This window comes from Pseudophryne corroboree, chromosome 6 (assembly GCF_028390025.1).
Source record: "Pseudophryne corroboree isolate aPseCor3 chromosome 6, aPseCor3.hap2, whole genome shotgun sequence".
NCBI classification, from domain to species: domain Eukaryota; kingdom Metazoa; phylum Chordata; class Amphibia; order Anura; family Myobatrachidae; genus Pseudophryne; species Pseudophryne corroboree.
Genome location: NC_086449.1, coordinates 46775622 through 46795522, shown reverse-complemented (window position 1 = coordinate 46795522; position 19901 = coordinate 46775622). Strand labels below are relative to the sequence as shown.

At 46.3% G+C, this 19901-nt stretch overlaps 1 protein-coding gene across 1 annotated transcript in view; it reads left to right on the top strand.

The window, feature by feature from the left end:
* The first annotated feature begins 5777 nt into the window (after nucleotides 1-5777).
* LOC134934228 (mucin-2-like) overlaps nucleotides 5778-19901 on the top strand; it is a 50601-nt gene continuing 36477 nt past the window's right edge. The window contains exons 1-2 of the mRNA XM_063929712.1: nucleotides 5778-13023; nucleotides 19697-19801. Of these exons, the coding sequence (XP_063785782.1) occupies nucleotides 5778-13023; nucleotides 19697-19801 (7351 nt within the window). The remainder of the gene's footprint in view (nucleotides 13024-19696; nucleotides 19802-19901) is intronic.

Below are 19901 nucleotides of genomic sequence, written 5' to 3'. Positions count from 1 at the left end.
ACACATAATAATGCCCATTGTAGCAGTGCCCCTTATACACATAATAATGCCGATTGTAGCAGTGCCGCTTATACATATAATGCCCATTGTAGCAGTGCCACTTATACACATAATAATGCCCATTGTAGCAGTGCCGCTTATACACATAATAATGCCCATTGTAGCAGTGCCGCTTATACACATAATAATGCCCATTGTAGCAGTGCCGCTTATACACATAATAATGCCCATTGTAGCAGTGCCGCTTATACACATAATAATGCCCATTGTAGCAGTGCCACTTATACACATAATAATGTCCATTGTAGCAGTGCCGCTTATACACATAATAATGTCCATTGTAGCAGTGCCGCTTATACATATAATGCCCATTGTAGCAGTGCCGCTTATACACATAATAATGCCCATTGTAGCAGTGCCGCTTATACACATAATAATGCCCATTGTAGCAGTGCCGCTTATACACATAATAATGCCCATTGTAGCAGTGCCGCTTATACACATAATAATGCCCATTGTAGCAGTGCCGCTTATGCATATAATGCCCATTGTAGCAGTGCCGCTTATACACATAATGCCCACGGTAGCAGTGCCGCTTATACACATAATTATGCCCATTGTAGCAGTGCCGCTTATACACATAATAATGCCCATTGTAGCAGTGCCGCTTATACACATAATAATGCCTATTGTAGCAGTGCCGCTTATACACATGTCCACTGAAGCAGTGCAGCTTATACATATAAGAAATGTCTGAAATGTCACCCCCACTCCACTTGCCACATCTGTCACTGGTGTCTGCCCTCAATGTGCCACCGGTTCCTTATTCCTTCCGCACCATCGGAGGCGGGCTAAGGGCGTCGGTCACAGTCTAGCGCTGCCTGCCCACCCATCCCTTCTATTTGTGCGGGAGCAGCGGCTACACTATAGTGCTGCATCACAGAATTCTCATGGCTGGTCAAGGTGGGCTAGAGGAAATAGAACTGAGAGTACTCCTCTGCTGCATACTGTTATACTTCCCCCATCCAGCTCTCCATGTACCACTGTCACTGCAGCTCTCAGTCTTTTAAAAATATGTCCTGCAAACTGCAGTACCTGATAGTGATACATGGAGATCTGCCTGACTGCAGCAATCAGGGCAGGCTCCATGTCACCACCATTTCTCCTGGATGCTTCCTCCCTTCCTGCAGAAGGCTGGCATTACAGTGCAGTCTGGTAGTGGCCCGTTAGCGCAGTGCAGGCAGAGGTCAGAGTACACTTATACTCACCCTCTCCTGCAGGACGCGCACCCGCCATGGCTGAACCGTCTCTCCCCCCGAGGTCCGTGCTGGTGACATCAGTGCGGTTAGCGCGCTGACCTCCTCCTTTCAGCTGGGTAGGGCTGGGGCCTGTGCTCCCTATAACGGTAAGGGGCTGCGGCGCACACTGCGTGGGCTATTCCTGTAAATCAGCCGGCAGGTGACGTGAGGAGGGCGGAGCTACATATGTGAGGTGGCCCCGCAGCCCGAATAGCCCACCGAGGAACTTCCCGCCAGGTGCAGTGCTCAATCCGGCCCTGACTATAGGCATGAAAAAATGTTGGTGCCCCCCCACCCCTATACATATGGCGGTATATATATATATATAGATAGATAGATAGATAGATAGATAGATAGATCTCTATCTATCTATCTATCTATCTATCTATCTATATCTATATATATATATATATATATATATATATACGCCATATGTACTGTAGATATTTGGTACTCAGGGTGAACAGTAGCAGCGTACTCATGTGCCTTTCACAATAGTAGCATAGATATACACACACACTTCTTTCACTCACACACATCTTTTTTCCTTGCACACACGTCTCTTTCACTTAAAATGCACACACCTCTTTCACTTACATATACACACATGCCTCTTTCACTTACACACAAACACACATGCACGCACACACACACACACACACACACACACACACACACACACACACACACACACACACACACCTCTTACTTACACAAACACACACACACACGCCTCTTTCACACTCACATGCCTTTTACTTACACACACACACGCCTCTTTCACACTCAGATGCCTTTTACTTACACACACACACACACACACACACACACACACACACACACACACACACACACACCTCTTTCACACTGACATGCCTTTTACTTACACACATCTCTTTCACTTACACTCACAACTTTCTTTAAAAACACACACACATTCACACATATAAACACAGTGCTGACAACATTTATTAAAGACACCCCCGGTAATCACCAACCCCGCACACACACACACATACACCACACACACAGTGCAGCAACTTGAGGCAGGTGGTGCCAGTGCCTACCTGTTGCTATCCCCAGGACGCAGGAAGAGACCGAGGAAGCTTGCCAGCTCTATTGGAAATGCCTGTGAGCAGCTGTGTGCTGGAGCTCCCCCTAGCTGCAGCCAGCTGCCAGCTCATCTCTGAGGGTACGAGGAGGCAGCTGCTGCTGCTGAGTCACGACGACACTGACACAGCTCCTCCATCCAGTCAGATGCGGCGATGGATTGTCGGGCAGTGGGAGGCAATGGAGGAGAAGTGCCCCCTGCAAGGCAGGAGCCCGGCGGCAGCCGACTCCATTGCCTCCCACAGTTTCGCCACTGGCTGAGTTATTTCTTCCTCATACCTCTAAATAACAGTATTTTCTACAGCATGTACATTAAAGGATCACAAGCTCATGTTATATTGAATGATATGGGTGTACAAAATTATAGCGCTTTATTGCTTATTCTTTCACATTTGAGTTTTATTATGTGTTCACCAATATTATCATATATAAGTGGCTATAATGCTAACAATTTAAATCTGTATGGTACCCCAATTTCCTCTCATTTAGACAGGAAACTTAAGGGTACATTTACTAAGCAGTGATAAGAGCAGAGAAGTGAGCCAGCGGAAAAGTTTCCCCATAAACCAATCAGCAGCTGTGTATAATTTTATAGTATGCAAATTATAGATGTTACTTCAGTGCTGATTGGTTGCCATGGGCAACTTCTCCACTGGCTCACTTCTCCACTCTCATCACTGCTTAGTAAATGTAACCTTACTGTCACAAATATAAATGTAAATACTTTACATACAAAAAGATGGATACACAAAATGGCTTTGTGGGTGTCACTGTTATATAAGAGATTAGAGTTATATATAACTCTAACATTCAATATAACATGAGCTTGTGATCCTTACATTTACATGCAGTAGAAAATACTGTTATTTGGAGGAATGAGGAAGAAATAACTCAGCAGTAATCAAGTCTGCTTTATACTTATCTAAAATATATAAGGAAAATAGGCATTTATTATTGCACAATCCCTGGGTATAATGTTTATTATCAGCTGGATTTAAAACAGGAATACATCAACGTTGCAGCGTTTCTAGAACATATCTCAATAGTGCTACATGAAAGTAATGTAACTTGTATAACCACTGAATGAGAAACTCGCAAAAACTAGGCAAAATGGGGGTCATTCCGAGTTGTTCACTCGCTAGCAGTTTTTAGCAGCCGTGCAAATGTTATGCCACTTGCCACTGGGAGTGTATCTTAGCTTAGCAGAAGTGCGAACGAAAGGATCGCAGAGCGGCCTCAACGTTTTTTTGTGCAGTTTTAGAGTAGCTCAATACCTACTCAGAGCTTGCAATGACTTCAGACTGTCCAGTTCCTGTTTTGACGTCACAAACACGCCCTGCGTTCGCCCAGCCACGCCTGCATTTTTCCTGGCACGCCTGCGTTTTTTCGAACACTCCCTGAAAATGGTCAGTTGACACTCAGAAACGCCCACTTCATGTCAATCACTCTGCGGCCAGCAGTGCCACTGAAAAGCTTTGCTAGACCTTGTGTGAAACTACATCGTTCGTTGCAATAGTACATCGCGCGTGCGTTTTTTTGCCTCATTTTTTGCCTCATCGCTGCACAGCAAACGAATGCAGTTTTTTTGCCTCATCGCTGCACAGCAAACGAATGCAGCTAGCGATCAACTCGGAATGACCACCAACATTGTTACATTTGTAACCTCCACTAGATGTCACTGCTCAGAATAACCCAGTGATCATTTAAGAGCAGAACTATTCATCTGAAACATCACAGGCAGGGGCGGATTGGGAACAAAAAGTGGCCCTGGAAAAATTTGTACTAGTGGCCCCACATGGGCAGCACCAGAGGTGTAAGGTCTAGCCATGGGCCATGGCAGCAGCACCCTCCCCCCAAGACTTTCCAGATAGTGGGCATGTCCAGCATCAAGGGGGAAGTTAAAAAGAAATAAAATTACATATTATGAGCACATTATATGATACACCTTCAGAATGTAGGAAACTATATAATTCTTTAGAAAGATATATTTTCTTGCTTATTACACCAACCGTATCCCAATCACTATTCACTCAATCTTATATGTCAGCCAAGCAGGCAGACAGAGCATACACTAGATCATCTGCAATCACAGGCTAAGTGGCAAAGTCATTTTCATATATGAAAATTATTTTGCATCTTATTCATTATGTCTATAAAAAGGACCACATGTCCTCAAACAAAACAGGCCACACGGGTGCGTCGGCCCACCGGGAATCTTCCCTGTAGACCCTATGGCCAATCCGCCTCTGATCACAGGTATACAAATTATCACACAGAATAAAGATAGTGCACCATCATTTTCTTTTAAATCACTTCTTATTTACACTGAATATTTTTCTTTCTTTATTTCTACACGTTATTCTATCTCTAGAAATGTTATATTTCGCTCTGCATGACCCCTATGTATAAAAAATAAGGGGGATATATAATACATCATATGTGGTAACAATAAAGAGAAACATATCACATTTGGGTATTGAACTTTCTATAATATTTTATACAGTCTAACAATAAAGTACAAATATTTAAATTAAAAAGAGAAAATAAAACCAATTTTTTTTCTCATGGAAGGGAAAGAGTGCTGCTATTTATGAAGCTGATTCCCTTTTTCTTTTTTAAATCTTCATAGGGTACATTGGGGGTCATTCTGACCTGATCGTAGCTGTGCTAAATTTAGCACAGCTGCAATCACTGACACAGACATGCAGGGGGGACGCCCAGCACAGGGCTAGTCCGCCCCGCATGTCAGGCTCCCCGCCCCCCTTCCCCCGCACAAGTACAAAAGCATCGCCCAGCGGTGTACTTTTGTACTTGAAGAGTAACTCCCTGCGGCTGACCAGGTGTTACTTGTTGCTGCCAGGGTCGCAGCGGCTGCGTGTGATGTCACACAGCCGATTCACCTATACGTGCTTGATTATGAAAACAATCTTCTTTTTAATAGGAAATGTCACGTGACAAATATTCCCTACAGATCATTCATTATTAAATATTCTGGTGCGGGAGTATCTTGAATCCAAAAAACTATTGTGAACATTGGAATTGCAGCATCCCACTAAGAATCGCCTCCCACGTGGGAATAAAAGTAATTTTTCTAAATAATAATTAGTGTTCAAATATTTATTATTCTGTGCAGAATCCTTACAAATAAATATGTTTCCCAATACGCTATGCAAATACAAAATGTAAGTGCAGATGCTTCAATTTCCAAACTAATTTCTATCATTTACAGGCACAGAATCAACCGTTACAGAAACTGCAGAATCCACAACATCGCCTCCCACTATCTCAACCACGGAACCACCTACAGACACTGGATCCACCACTACAGAAACTACAGAATCTACAACACCACCTCCCACTATCTCAACCATGGAACCACCTACAGACACTGCATCCACCACTACAGAAACTACAGAATCCACAACAGAGCCTCCCACTATCTCAACCACGGACCTACCTACAGACACTGGATCCACCACTACAGAAACTACAGAATCCACAACAGAGCCTCCCACTATCTCAGCCACAGAACCACCTACAGACACTGCATCCACCACTACAGAAACTACAGAATCCTCAGCACAGCCTCCCACTATCTCAGCCACAGAACCACCTACAGACACTGCATCCACCACTACAGAAACTACAGAATCCACAACACCGCCTCCCACTATCTCAACCACGGACCTACCTACAGACACTGGATCCACCACTACAGAAACTACAGAATCCACAACAGAGCCTCCCACTATCTCAGCCACAGAACCACCTACAGACACTGCATCCACCACTACAGAAACTACAGAATCCACAACAGAGCCTCCCACTATCTCAGCCACAGAACCACCTACAGACACTGCATCCACCACTACAGAAACTACAGAATCCACAACACCGCCTCCCACTATCTCAACCACGGAGCTACCTACAGACACTGGATCCACCACTACAGAAACTACAGAATCCACAACACCGCCTCCCACTATCTCAACCACGGAACTACCTACAGACACTGGATCCACCACTACAGAAACTACAGAATCTAAAACACCACCTCCCACTATCTCAACCACGGAACCACCTACAGACACTGCATCCACCACTACAGAAACAACAGAATCCACAACACCACCTCCCACTATCTCAACCACGGAACCACCTACAGACACTGCATCCACTACTACAGAAACTACAGAATCCACAACAGAGCCTCCCACTATCTCAACCACGGACCTACCTACAGACACTGGATCCACCACTACAGAAACTACAGAATCCACAACAGAGCCTCCCACTATCTCAGCCACAGAACCACCTACAGACACTGCATCCACCACTACAGAAACTACAGAATCCTCAGCACAGCCTCCCACTATCTCAGCCACAGAACCACCTACAGACACTGCATCCACCACTACAGAAACTACAGAATCCACAACACCGCCTCCCACTATCTCAACCACAGAGCTACCTACAGACACTGAATCCACCACTACAGAAACTACAGAATCCACAACACCGCCTCCCACTATCTCAGCCGTAGAAGCACCTACAGACACTGCATCCACCACTACAGAAACTACAGAATCCACAACAGAGCCTCCCACTATCTCAACCACGGAGCGACCTACAGACACTGGATCTACCACTACAGAAACTACAGAATCCACAACACCGCCTCCCACTATCTCAACCACGGAGCTACCTACAGACACTGCATCCACCACAACAGAAACTACAGAATCCACAACAGAGCCTCCCACTATCTCAACCACAGAACCACCTACAGACACTGGATCCACCACTACAGAAACTACAGAATCCACAACAGAGCCTCCCACTATCTCAGCCACAGAACCACCTACAGACACTGCATACACCGCTACAGAAACTACAGAATCCACAACACCGCCTCCCACTATCTCAACCACGGAACTACCTACAGACACTGGATCCACCACTACAGAAACTACAGAATCTAAAACACCACCTCCCACTATCTCAACCACAGAACCACCTACAGACACTGCATCCACCACTACAGAAACTACAGAATCCACAACAGAGCCTCCCACTATCTCAGCCACAGAACCACCTACAGACACTGCATCCACCACTACAGAAACTACAGAATCCACAACAGAGCCTCCCACTATCTCAACCACGGAGCTACCTACAGACACTGGATCTACCACTACAGAAACTACAGAATCCACAACACCGCCTCCCACTATCTCAACCACGGAGCTACCTACAGACACTGGATCCACCACTACAGAAACGACAGAATCCACAACACCGCCTCCCACTATCTCAACCACGGAACTACCTACAGACACTGGATCCACCACTACAGAAACTACAGAATCTAAAACACCACCTCCCACTATCTCAACCACGGAACCACCTATAGACACTGGATCCACCACTACAGAAACTACAGAATCAAAAACACCGCCTCCCACTATCTCAACCACGGAACCACCTATAGACACTGGATCCACCTCTACAGAAACTACAGAATACACAACAGAGCCTCCCACTATCTCAACCACGGAACTACCTACAGACACTGGATCCACCACTACAGAAACTACAGAATCCACAACACCGCCTCCCACTATCTCAACCACGGAACCACCTACAGACACTGGATCCACCACTACAGAAACTACAGAATCTACAACACCACCTCCCACTATCTCAACCACGGAACCACCTATAGACACTGGATCCACCACTACAGAAACTACAGAATCCACAAGACCGACTCCCACTATCTCAACCACAGAACCACCTACAGACACTGGATCTAGCACTACAGAAACTACAGAATCCTCAACACAGCCTCCCACTATCTCAACCACAGAACCACCTACAGACACTGCATCCACCACTACAGAAACTACAGAATCCTCAGCACAGCCTCCCACTATCTCAACCACAGATCCACCTACAGACACTGGATCTACCACTACAGAAACTACAGAATCCTCAACACAGCCTTCCACTATCTCAACCACGGAACCACCTACAGACACTGCATCCACCACTACAGAAACTACAGAATCCACAACACTGACTTCTACTGTCTCAACCACGGAACCACCTACAGACACTGGATCTACCACTACAGAAACTATAGAATCCTCAACACAGCCTTCCACTATCTCAACCACAGAACCACCTACAGACACTGCATCCACCACTACAGAAACGACAGAATCCACAACACCACCTCCCACTATCTCAACCACAGAACTACCTACAGACACTGGATCCACGAATACAGAAACGACAGAATCTACAACACCGCCTCCCACTATCTCAACCACGGAACCACCTATAGACACTGGATCCACCACTACAGAAACTACAGAATCCACAACACTGACTCCTACTATCTCAACCACAGAACCACCTACAAACACTGGATCCACCACTACAGAAACTACAGAATCCTCAACACAGCCTCCCACTATCTCAACCACAGAACCACCTACAGACACTGGATCTACCACTACAGAAACTACAGAATCCTCAACACAGCCTTCCACTATCTCAACCACGGAACCACCTCCAGACACTGCATCCACCACTACAGAAACAACAGAATCTACAACACCGCCTCCCACTATCTCAACCACAGAACCACCTGCAGACACTGGATCCACCACGACAGAAACTACAGAATCCACAACACCGCCTCCCACTATCTCAACCACAGAACTACCTACAGACACTGCATCCACCACTACAAAAACTACAGAATACACACCAGAGCCTCCCACTATTTCAACCACGGAACCACCTACAGACACTGCATCCACCACTGCAAAAACTACAGAATCCACAACAGAGCCTCCCACTATCTCAACCACAGAACCGCCTACAGACACTGCATCTTCCACTGCAAAAACAACAGAATCCACAACACCGCCTCCCACTATATCAACCACAGAACCACCTACAGACACTGGATCCACCACTACAGAAACTACAGAATCCACAACACCGCCTCCCACTATCTCAAACACGGAACCACCTACAGACACGGGATCCACCACTACAGAAACTACAGAATCCACAACACCGCCTCCCACTATCTCAACCATGGAACCACCTACAGACACTGGATCCACCACTACAGAAACTACAGAATCCAGAACACCGCCTCCGACTATCTCAACCACAGAACTACCTACAGACACTGGATCCACCACTACAGAAACTACAGAATCTACAACACTGCCTCCCACTATCTCAACCACGGAACCACCTACAGACACTGCATCCACCACTACAAAAACTACAGAATACACAACAGAGCCTCCCACTATCTCAACCACAGAACCGCCTACAGACACTGCATCCACCACTGCAAAACCTACAGAATCCACAACACCACCTCCCACTATCTCAACCACAGTACCGCCTACAGACACTGCATCTACCACTGCAAAAACTACAGAATCCACAACACCGCCTCCCACTATCTCAACCACAGAGCCACCTACAGACACTGGATCCACCACTACAGAAACTACAGAATCCACAACACCGCCTCCCACTATCTCAACCACGGAACCACCTACAGACACTGCATCCACCACTACAGAAACTACAGAATCCACAACACCGCCTCCCACTATCTCAACCATGGATCCACCTACAGACACTGGATCCACCACTACAGAAACTACAGAATCCAGAACACCGCCTCCCACTATCTCAACCACAGAACTACCTACAGACACTGGATCCACCACTACAGAAACTATAGAATCTACAACACTGCCTCCCACTATCTCAACCACGGAACCACCTACAGACACTGCATCCACCACTACAAAAACTACAGAATACACAACAGAGCCTCCCACTATCTCAACCACGGAACCACCTACAGACACTGCATCCACCACTGCAAAAACTACAGAATACACAACAGAGCCTCCCACTATCTCAACCACAGAACCGCCTACAGACACTGCATCCACCACTGCAAAACCTACAGAATCCTCAACATCACCTCCCACTATCTCAACCACAGTACCGCCTACAGACACTGCATCTACCACTGCAAAAACGACAGAATCCACAACACCGCCTCCCACTATCTCAACCACGGAACCACCTACAGACACTGGATCCACCACTACAGAAACTACAGAATCCACAACACCGCCTCCCACTATCTCAACCACGGAACCACCTACAGACACTGCATCCACCACTGCAAAAACTACAGAATCCACAACAGAGCCTCCCACTATCTTAACCACAGAACCGCCTACAGACACTGCATCTACCACTGCAAAAACTACAGAATCTACATCACCGCCTCCCACTATCTCAACCACGGAACCACCTACAGACACTGAATCCACCACTGCAAAAACGACAGAATCCACAACACCGCCTCCCACTATCTCAACCACAGAACCACCTACAGACACTGGATCCACCACTACAGAAACCACAGAATCCACAACATCGCCTCCCACTATCTCAACCACGGAACCACCTACAGACACTGCATCCACCACTGCAAAACCTACAGAATCCACAACACCACCTCCCACTATCTCAACCACAGTACCGCCTACAGACACTGCATCTACCACTGCAAAAACGACAGAATCCACAACACCGCCTCCCACTATCTCAACCACAGAGCCACCTACAGACACTGGATCCACCAGTACAGAAACGACAGAATCCACAACACCGCCTCCCACTATCTCAACCACGGAACCGCCTACAGACACTGGATCCACCACTACAGAAACTACAGAATCCACAACACCGCCTCCCACTATCTCAACCACAGAACCGCCTACAGACACTGGATCCACCACTACAGAAACTACAGAATCTACAACACCGCCTCCCACTATCTCAACCACGGAGCCACCTACAGACACTGCATCCACCACTGCAAAAACTACAGAATCCACAACAGAGCCTCCCACTATCTCAACCACAGAACCACCTACAGACACTGCATCTACCACTGCAAAAACTACAGAATCCAGAACACCGCCTCCCACTATTTCAACCACGGAACCACCTACAGACACTGCATCCACCTCTGCAAAAACTACAGAATCCACAACACAGCCTCCAACTATCTCAACCACAAAACCGCCTACAGACACTGCATCTACCACTGCAAAAACTACAGAATCCACAACACAGCCTCCCACTATCTCAACTACAGAACCGCCTACAGACACTGAATCCACCACTGCAAAATCTACAGAATCCACAACACAGCCTCCCACAATCTCAACTACAGAACCGCCTACAGACACTGAATCCACCACTGCAAAAACTACAGAATTCACAACAGAACCCCCCACTATCTCATCCACAGAACCGCCTACAGGCACTGCATCCACCACTGCAAAAACTACAGAATCCACAACACAGCCAACCACTATCTCAACCACAGACCCACCTGCGGACACTGCATCTACCACTGCAAAAACTACAGAATATACAACACCACCTCCCACTGTCTCAACCACAGAACCGCCTACAGATACTGAATCCACCACTGCAAAAACTACAGAATCCACAACACAGCCTCCCACTATCTCAACCACAGAACCGCCTACAGACACTGCATCCACCACTGCAAAAACTACAGAATCCACAACACAGCCTCCCACAGTCTCAACTACAGAACCGCCTACAGACACTGAATCCACCACTGCAAAAACTACAGAATTCACAACACAACCCCCCACTATCTCAACCACAGAACCGCCTACAGGCACTGCATCCACCACTGCAAAAACTACAGAATCCACAACACAGCCAACCTCTATCTCAACCACGGAACCACCTACAGACACTGCATCTACCACTGCGAAAACTACAGAATCTACAACACCACCTCCCACTATCTCAACCACAGAACCACCTACAGACACTGCATCTACCACTGCAAAAACTACAGAATCCACAGCACCACCTCCCACTATCTCAACCTCCGAACCACCTACAGACACTATATCTACCACTGTAAAAACTACAGAATCTACAATACAGCCGCCCACTATCTCAACCACAGAACCACCTACAGACACTGAATCTACAACTGCAAAAACTACAGAATTTACAACACAGCCACCCACTATCTCAACCACAGAACCGCCTACAGACACTGCGTCTACCACTGCAAAAACTACAGAATCCACAACACCTCCTCCAACTATCTCAACCACAGAACCACCTACAGACACTGCATCTACGACTGCAAAAACTACAGAATCTACAACACCACCTCCAACTATCTCAACCACGGAACCATCTACAAGTACAAGTAACATCACTGAATCAAGATCACTTACTTCAACTATAGAACACACTACAGGAACTGAAGTAACCACCACAAAAAGCAATGAGACAACAACAAAGCCATCTACAACATCAACCATAAAACCACCCACAACTGAATCTACTGTAAGAAATACTACAGAATTATCAACAGAAACACCCACTACATTAATCACAACAGCAAGTACGAAACTGCCTGTTATTCTCAGTACGACTCAGTCCACCACCATCTTGTCATCAACCACTAGATCACCAGTTACCGCACCAGGTAAGTCCTGCGTTACAATATTATGATTTTTATTTTATTTATCCATTTATTCAATTTCTATTAGAAAATGATAACTGTTAGGACTGTGAAATGAATTAGAGGCAACCATACAATAAAACCAAAATAATGCACAATTAATGTAACTTTTAGCAAGTTGTGCTCATCTATTGATATTTATTGATACTTGTGCAAATTGAATAACTGTGTTTGTTGTATTTGTGGTTGTGACTCTGGGGCTGATGCTGAGTCGCGGGCTGCCGTTTTACCATAGTTTGCCGTATTTGCACCTCGTGTACATTTATGCGTATGAATGTATAAGGGGGTCATTCCGAGATGATCGTAGCTGTGCTAAATTTAGCACAGCTACGATCATTCACACTGACATGCGGGGGGACGCCCAGCACAGGGCTAGTCCGCCCCGCACGTCAGTGCCGCCCCCTCCCCCCCCCGCAGAAGTGCAAAGGCATTACACAGCGGCGATTCCTTTGCACTTCAAGAGTAGCTCCCGGCCAGCGCAGCTTTAGCGTGCTGGCCGGGAGCTACTCGTCGCTCCCCGGCACGCAGTGGCTGTGTGTGAAATCACGCAGCCACCGCGGCCCGCCTCCCCAACGGTCCGGCCATGCCTGCATTGGCCGGACCATTCCCCCTAAATGGCAGCTTAACACCGCCGTCCAGCCCCCTCCCGCCCAGCGACCGCCTCTGCCTCAGAGGTGATCGCTAGGCAACGACGGCTGCCATGCACCGGCACACTGCAGTGCCGGCGCATGCGCAGTTCCGACCCGATCGCTGCGCTGCGACAAACTGCAGCGAGCGATCGGATCAGAATGACCCCCAAGGAGTGAGAGTCTGTAGATGCTGTAATGCCTTCTGGTGCATGGTTGAAGACACCATCGGTCGCTCCATTGAAACTTACATCGGATCCATTCCAGGTGCAGATTTTCTGCCAGAGTATGGTCTGCGGTGTGAGAGATTAAGAGTCTGTGTACTCAATCACTTCAGCGGCGCGTCTGTGACAGTCCCTTAACATGCCCATAAAAAGGACCCCATCCACATTCACCTCTCTCTTTCTTTCTCATCAATCCCCCCTCAGGCCCGGATTTCCCACAAGCCAACCTAGGCGCCCACCTATGGCCTTGGATGGGCCCAATTAAGAAATCTTGCCTGTAGAAAACGTTCCCAGAATAGCACTGTGCGACTACTGCATGACGTTATGACATCATGCGGACTCGCCCGTAGCCCCAGAGTCCCGTTGTCTGCACTGCGCATGTTATAATATACATGTAATATAAGGCAGTCTGTCCACTTTCCACTTACCATAAAAAAAGAATTACAGATGGGTCCACGGTTATCTTGGCTAGTTTGCTGCACCTAGGCACCCCATGGTTTATTAACATAAACCCTTCATCTATTGTTCTCAGCTGCAATACAATACAGAGAACAATACAGCAGGGGATTAAGTCCGACTGCCCAGTCTCAGTTGTTAAAGGTCAAAATAAACATGGAGCCATCTGTACTATAGTGTACTTAAAAAAATAAAAGCTAGACACTGACTACCCAATTAAATAACCTTGTAATTGATAGATGTCGGTATAAGCGTATAGGCAGACAGGCCCCCTCCTGTACGCTTATACCGACATCTATCAATTACAAGGTTATTTAATTGGGTAGTCAGTGTCTAGCTTGTGAAATTACCCTGGCACCCCAGTAATGTCACTGTTATATTAGGCAGGCACCCTTTGCTTGCAGTGTGTAAATACAAATGAAAGTGCTGTGCCACAAAGTCCGGGAGAGATTAGCCCTCGAGAGTCTTTTGTGATAACTCACCACCATCGTTACAGTACATATCATAGGCACAAAGCAGGACACAGTCATACACATTACTGTGCATGTACCCTAACCCACCGCACTACAGCCCCCACTGCAGATGCCACCTCGCAGTGACCTTCTAATCCCTAGCACTCTTTCAGATCAGAATTGTGTGCTGTATGTAAGGAGTAACGGGGAGAGGGCAATCCACCTTTATACTATTAAGAGGGAAAACTAAGGGCTAGGATTAATTTAGGCATTTTGGGTTAGGGGATTATGTATAGGGTATTAGGGTTAGTTTAGGGGTTTGGGTTAAGGTATTATGATTAGTTTAGGGGTTAGGAGTAGGGTATAAGGGTTGTTTAGGGTTTAGTGAATTGGGTTGGGGGTTAGGGTATTGGGGTTATGGTTAGGGTGAGGTTTGGGGTTAGGGATGAGTTACTGTAGGGTCAGGATTAGGGTAGGGATGCTATGCGTCCTGGATTTACAGATCTAAATATTGTAGATTCAGGCCAAGGGCCCAGAGTATACAGTTTTCAACTGCTGTGTAAGGTGGAATTGCAATATCCTTTACACATTCATCTATATACCTAGAACCTGCCAAGTCCAAGAAATACAAGGTCCTGATCCAATAATCCCCAAGAATGCAGCCTACCAATTTATAAGGACTGGTGGCCTACAGTAGGGCCTGATTCAGACGTGTACACAATGTTCATGCAACTGAGCGATTACTGGTTGACTGCGCACACTACGTGATCGCACTACACATGGATGGACCAAGGTACTATTGTGCTGCCGCTCGCAACCAGGAATGAAAATAAAATGCTATGGATTGTTTGAAGAAGAGGGGCCTCAAACTGGCATCTTGCCTAGGGCCCCATGAGGTCTAAATGTGTCTCTGCCCCCACCCCCCCCTATTCCCCTCTGCCACTCAGTGATTCCCACCCTATATTTCTCTCTCAGAAGTAAGTGACACTATCATAATGGGATTCCTTACCAGAATAGACAAGGTCCTGTTAGCAGGACCTTCCTCTCTCTGCTACATGATGGAGGAGGTGTCCATCCATGAATTTCCCCGACCACAGGCAGCTTCAGAGTATGATGCGGCTGCTTGGCTCATAAACAGGGGCTGCTTGGTAGGGCAGAAATCAAGTCCATTGAGTGCCAAGCGGCGGGCCATCTCCTGCAGGGTCAGGGTCGTGTCCAGCACCCAGAAGATCCACGATTCATATATTGGGATGTGAATGGAAGAGAGGGGATTCCGTGGCCACGTCTGAGCTGGAAGATGGCTCAGTGGCCTGGGCCAGAGGTTCAGTACAGCTCCTACCATAGGAGCCAGGATTGGGTCCTTCTCACAGTCTGGGACTGGGACTTCTATCCCTGTAGTCCCCCCCTGATGGCAGCTCTGCTGACGCCTCTGCGGTGTGACCGTGACACCTGCGCAGTCGGCCAATAATTGCTCGGCTATGAAAACATTGGTATAGTGCAGATATCTGCATCATGCCCTATGATACTGGGAGAGATGTAACAAAACCCGGGCAGAGGCAAAGTGGAGTAGTTGCCCAAAGCAACAAATCAGCTTATAACTGTCATTTATCTAGCAGTGGGTCAGATGTATTAAGCCTGGAGAAGTGATAAAGCAGTGATAAGTGCAGGGTAGTGCAGGGTGATAACGCACCAGCCAGTCAGCTCCTGTCATTTTTCAAATCCATAATGATTGGCTGGTGCGTTATCACCTTGAACTTATCACTTCTCCAGGCTTAATACATCTGCCCCACTCTCCAAAGCTTGATACATCTTCTCCACTGTACTAAAAAGACAAGGATTTTGGATTCCAGGCACTCTCAAGGGTTCAGCCTGTGGTATGCACTATGGGGTCTGACCCCTGTGATTCGGGGATAAAGTAGTACTGAATGCGTTGTAGGAGGTGTACTCCCACCTGGCGCTTCCTTGACAAAAGAATATAACGATGTGGTGGGGTTTATGAGGATGTATTTGAAAAGATAGTATTACTATTAATACAAAACAAGCAGGGGCGGGTTGGGAAGGAAAACCCAGCCTGGGAAATTCATGGGAGCAGCCTAAATGGGTGAGGGCTCTTTTTTGTGGGGGTGAGGTCTGTCGAGGGAAAGGGATCTCTCTTCATAGGGTCTGATTCTGAGTTGGATGCAGTTGCGGCCTTCCTTGTGTCCTTTGCTGCAGCTGGATCTGTGACTTTCTGCTAATGACGCTACAGTGCAGTTTCCTAGCTTACATCCATGCATCCAGAGCCGGCCCTAACCAATATGATGCCCTAGGCAACATTTTCCCTCTTGCCCTCTAGCACCACCGCTGGTTCCGCCTCTGACCTTGCACCTCTTTCCCAGCACCATCACCCCTCACCCATAGCAGTCCTTATTTTGTACCCCCTATATTTTAAATAGGAACAGTTCGCACATTTGGTGCACAGCCCAAAAAGCGGTGTGTTTTTGCTGGTAGGGGCATGGCCACACAATAGTAACCCCAATTCCAATTACGCCACAAAGTACTGCACTTTATTCAGATTTGATCATGCGATAGTGTCCATAAGTCATATTACATCCCACAGTAGTATCACTTTACCTTATAAACGTTACTCCTCACAGTAGAGACCCTTATTCACATTACATCACACTGAATTGCTCTTTATTCACATTACACCACACTCTATTGCTCTTTATTCACATTATACCACACCTTATTGCTCTTTATTCACATTAGACAACACAGTAGTGACCTTTCTATACGCAACGCCACATAGTAGAGCATTTTAAACACATAATGCCACACAGTAATGCCCCTTACACATATGAGACACATAATTAATGTCCTTATAAACATTATGACAACCTTAATTAATGGCCTTTTACACATAATGTCCCTGTTACACATATGCCGCACATTATTAATACCTTTATACACATAATGTAACACATAGTGCCCCCTACACATTTGCTGCACATTATTAGTGCCCCTATACACATAATGACACACATACAGTACTACCCTGTTACACATATACCACACATTATTAATGCCCTTATACACATAATGTAACACATAGTGCCCCTTACACATATGTTGCACATTATTAATGCATTTTTACATGACACACATAATGCTCCTTCCACATATTCCGAACAGTACTGCACAACCAACCCACTCACATGCACACAGCACTCACACTGCCACTAACACTGTGACCTCTGCCTCTGCTTGGATACAGATGTGTCCTCATAAATCTTGCCTTAATGCTAACCTTAGGCACATTTTTTTCATGAAAATGTATATTATTTGCATTGCTATGTGGCTAAGGGCACAAGCAGCTTCTGCTGATTAAAATGATATGCAGCATGCCTATATACTGTGTGAGACTGTGGCTGTATCTGCATATGAAATGCTACACTCAGAATATAGGCATGCCACATATCATTTTAATCAGCAGAAGCTGCCGATGCCCCTAGGCATATCAAATGCCCTAGGCAATTGCATAGTTTACCTATGCCTATGGCCGGCTCTGCATGCATCCCTATGTGCAAGAACTGAGATGCCCACTTTCAGTATCCACAGGTGCTGCAATCATGCTTTGTGCGTCTTTAGATGCCACTATCGTTCGCACCATTGAATCTTTCCCCAGCCGTATGCTAGGTGCAGATCATCCGTCTGAGTGGTATCCGGATGATAGATAGACAGTGTCTAGTTAGACAGTTAATAGCTAGACACCATATGTTAGACAGATATTAGGTCAATGGGGTCAAAAGGTCGATATGAAAATTAAAGCCATAAAAAAGCTAGACATAGTTGATTTTTTTTTTTTTTTTAAAGTTTTTTGGACTTTTTATACCTTCTCTATCCATGTCGGCATAGAGTTGGTTATAAACCTTGTGACGAGCGCAGTGAGCCACCGAGCCAGAAGCGTGGCCAGTGAAGTGAGCCCCGAGAGGTGTCTACCATTTTCATGTTGACCTTTTGACTGTCTAACATGTGGTGTCTATCTATTGACTGTCTAACTAAACACTGTCTATCTGTTATACCACACCCCGTCTGAGTAAGGACTCCAATGTGAGCATTTCACTGTCTCTATATGTAACCACTTTCAGCAGGGACGTGCAGTCAGGGGAGGTAGGAGGCAGTGCCTCCCCTGTGATTAATCATTAAAATCATACAAAGACGATACTTATGACACATGTTCTTCTTTATTTAATTGTAATCATTTTATGGGGTTAAATTACTTTTGGAGACACTGATAGCAGTGCCTCCCATAGATAATGGGAACGGGAACAGAGCAGGGGCGGGGCTAAGCACTGGGCTGTAAAAGCCCATGAAAAAAGATAGGGAAAGCAGCACATAACCAAGTGCCTCGCTGACAGGGACACCACCTCCATGTCAGCGAGGCACCTGTGATTGCACAGCAGTTTTTACAGGCACCCCTGTTGGATTCTTCTGGGCAAGTGGACGTCATCGGCGTGGGATGTAGGTAAGTATGTGTGAGTGTGTAAGTATGTTTTAATACATTTTTTCTTTCAAGGTGTGCGTGTGTGTTGTGTTTTTATTTGGGTATGTTTTTTGTTGCAGAACTACAGGTACCAGCGGGCCCGTTATTTCCCCGCATGCTGCTACTTGAGGTTTTACAAGTACCAGCAAGGGGAGGCTTCCTGGGCCTTGTAGTTCCACAAAAAAAAAATATTATTTTTTTAACACCCAACCAGGGGTGCTGGGCACAGCCTCGGGCATCACCCCTGGTCCTTGGGTGCCTGGAGGAGGGGGACCCCTTCATTTAGTATGTCTGATTTAGTATGTCTTTTTATCCATGAGGTCTATGATGAGTTTTACCTTTCTTGTTATTTAGGGCTCATCTGTGAAAATGGAGGCTATTTCGATGGAAGAAAATGCGTCTGCAAAACTGAGTTCTACGGGGCCAAGTGTGAATTTATTGTAGATGAATTGAGACCAAGTAGGTTTGGATTTTTTTTATCTTAATGCAATAAAAAAGTTTCTGTGTATCAGATCTCTTCTGGGGGTCAGGGTGATAATCAGTATTGGAATGCACGCAG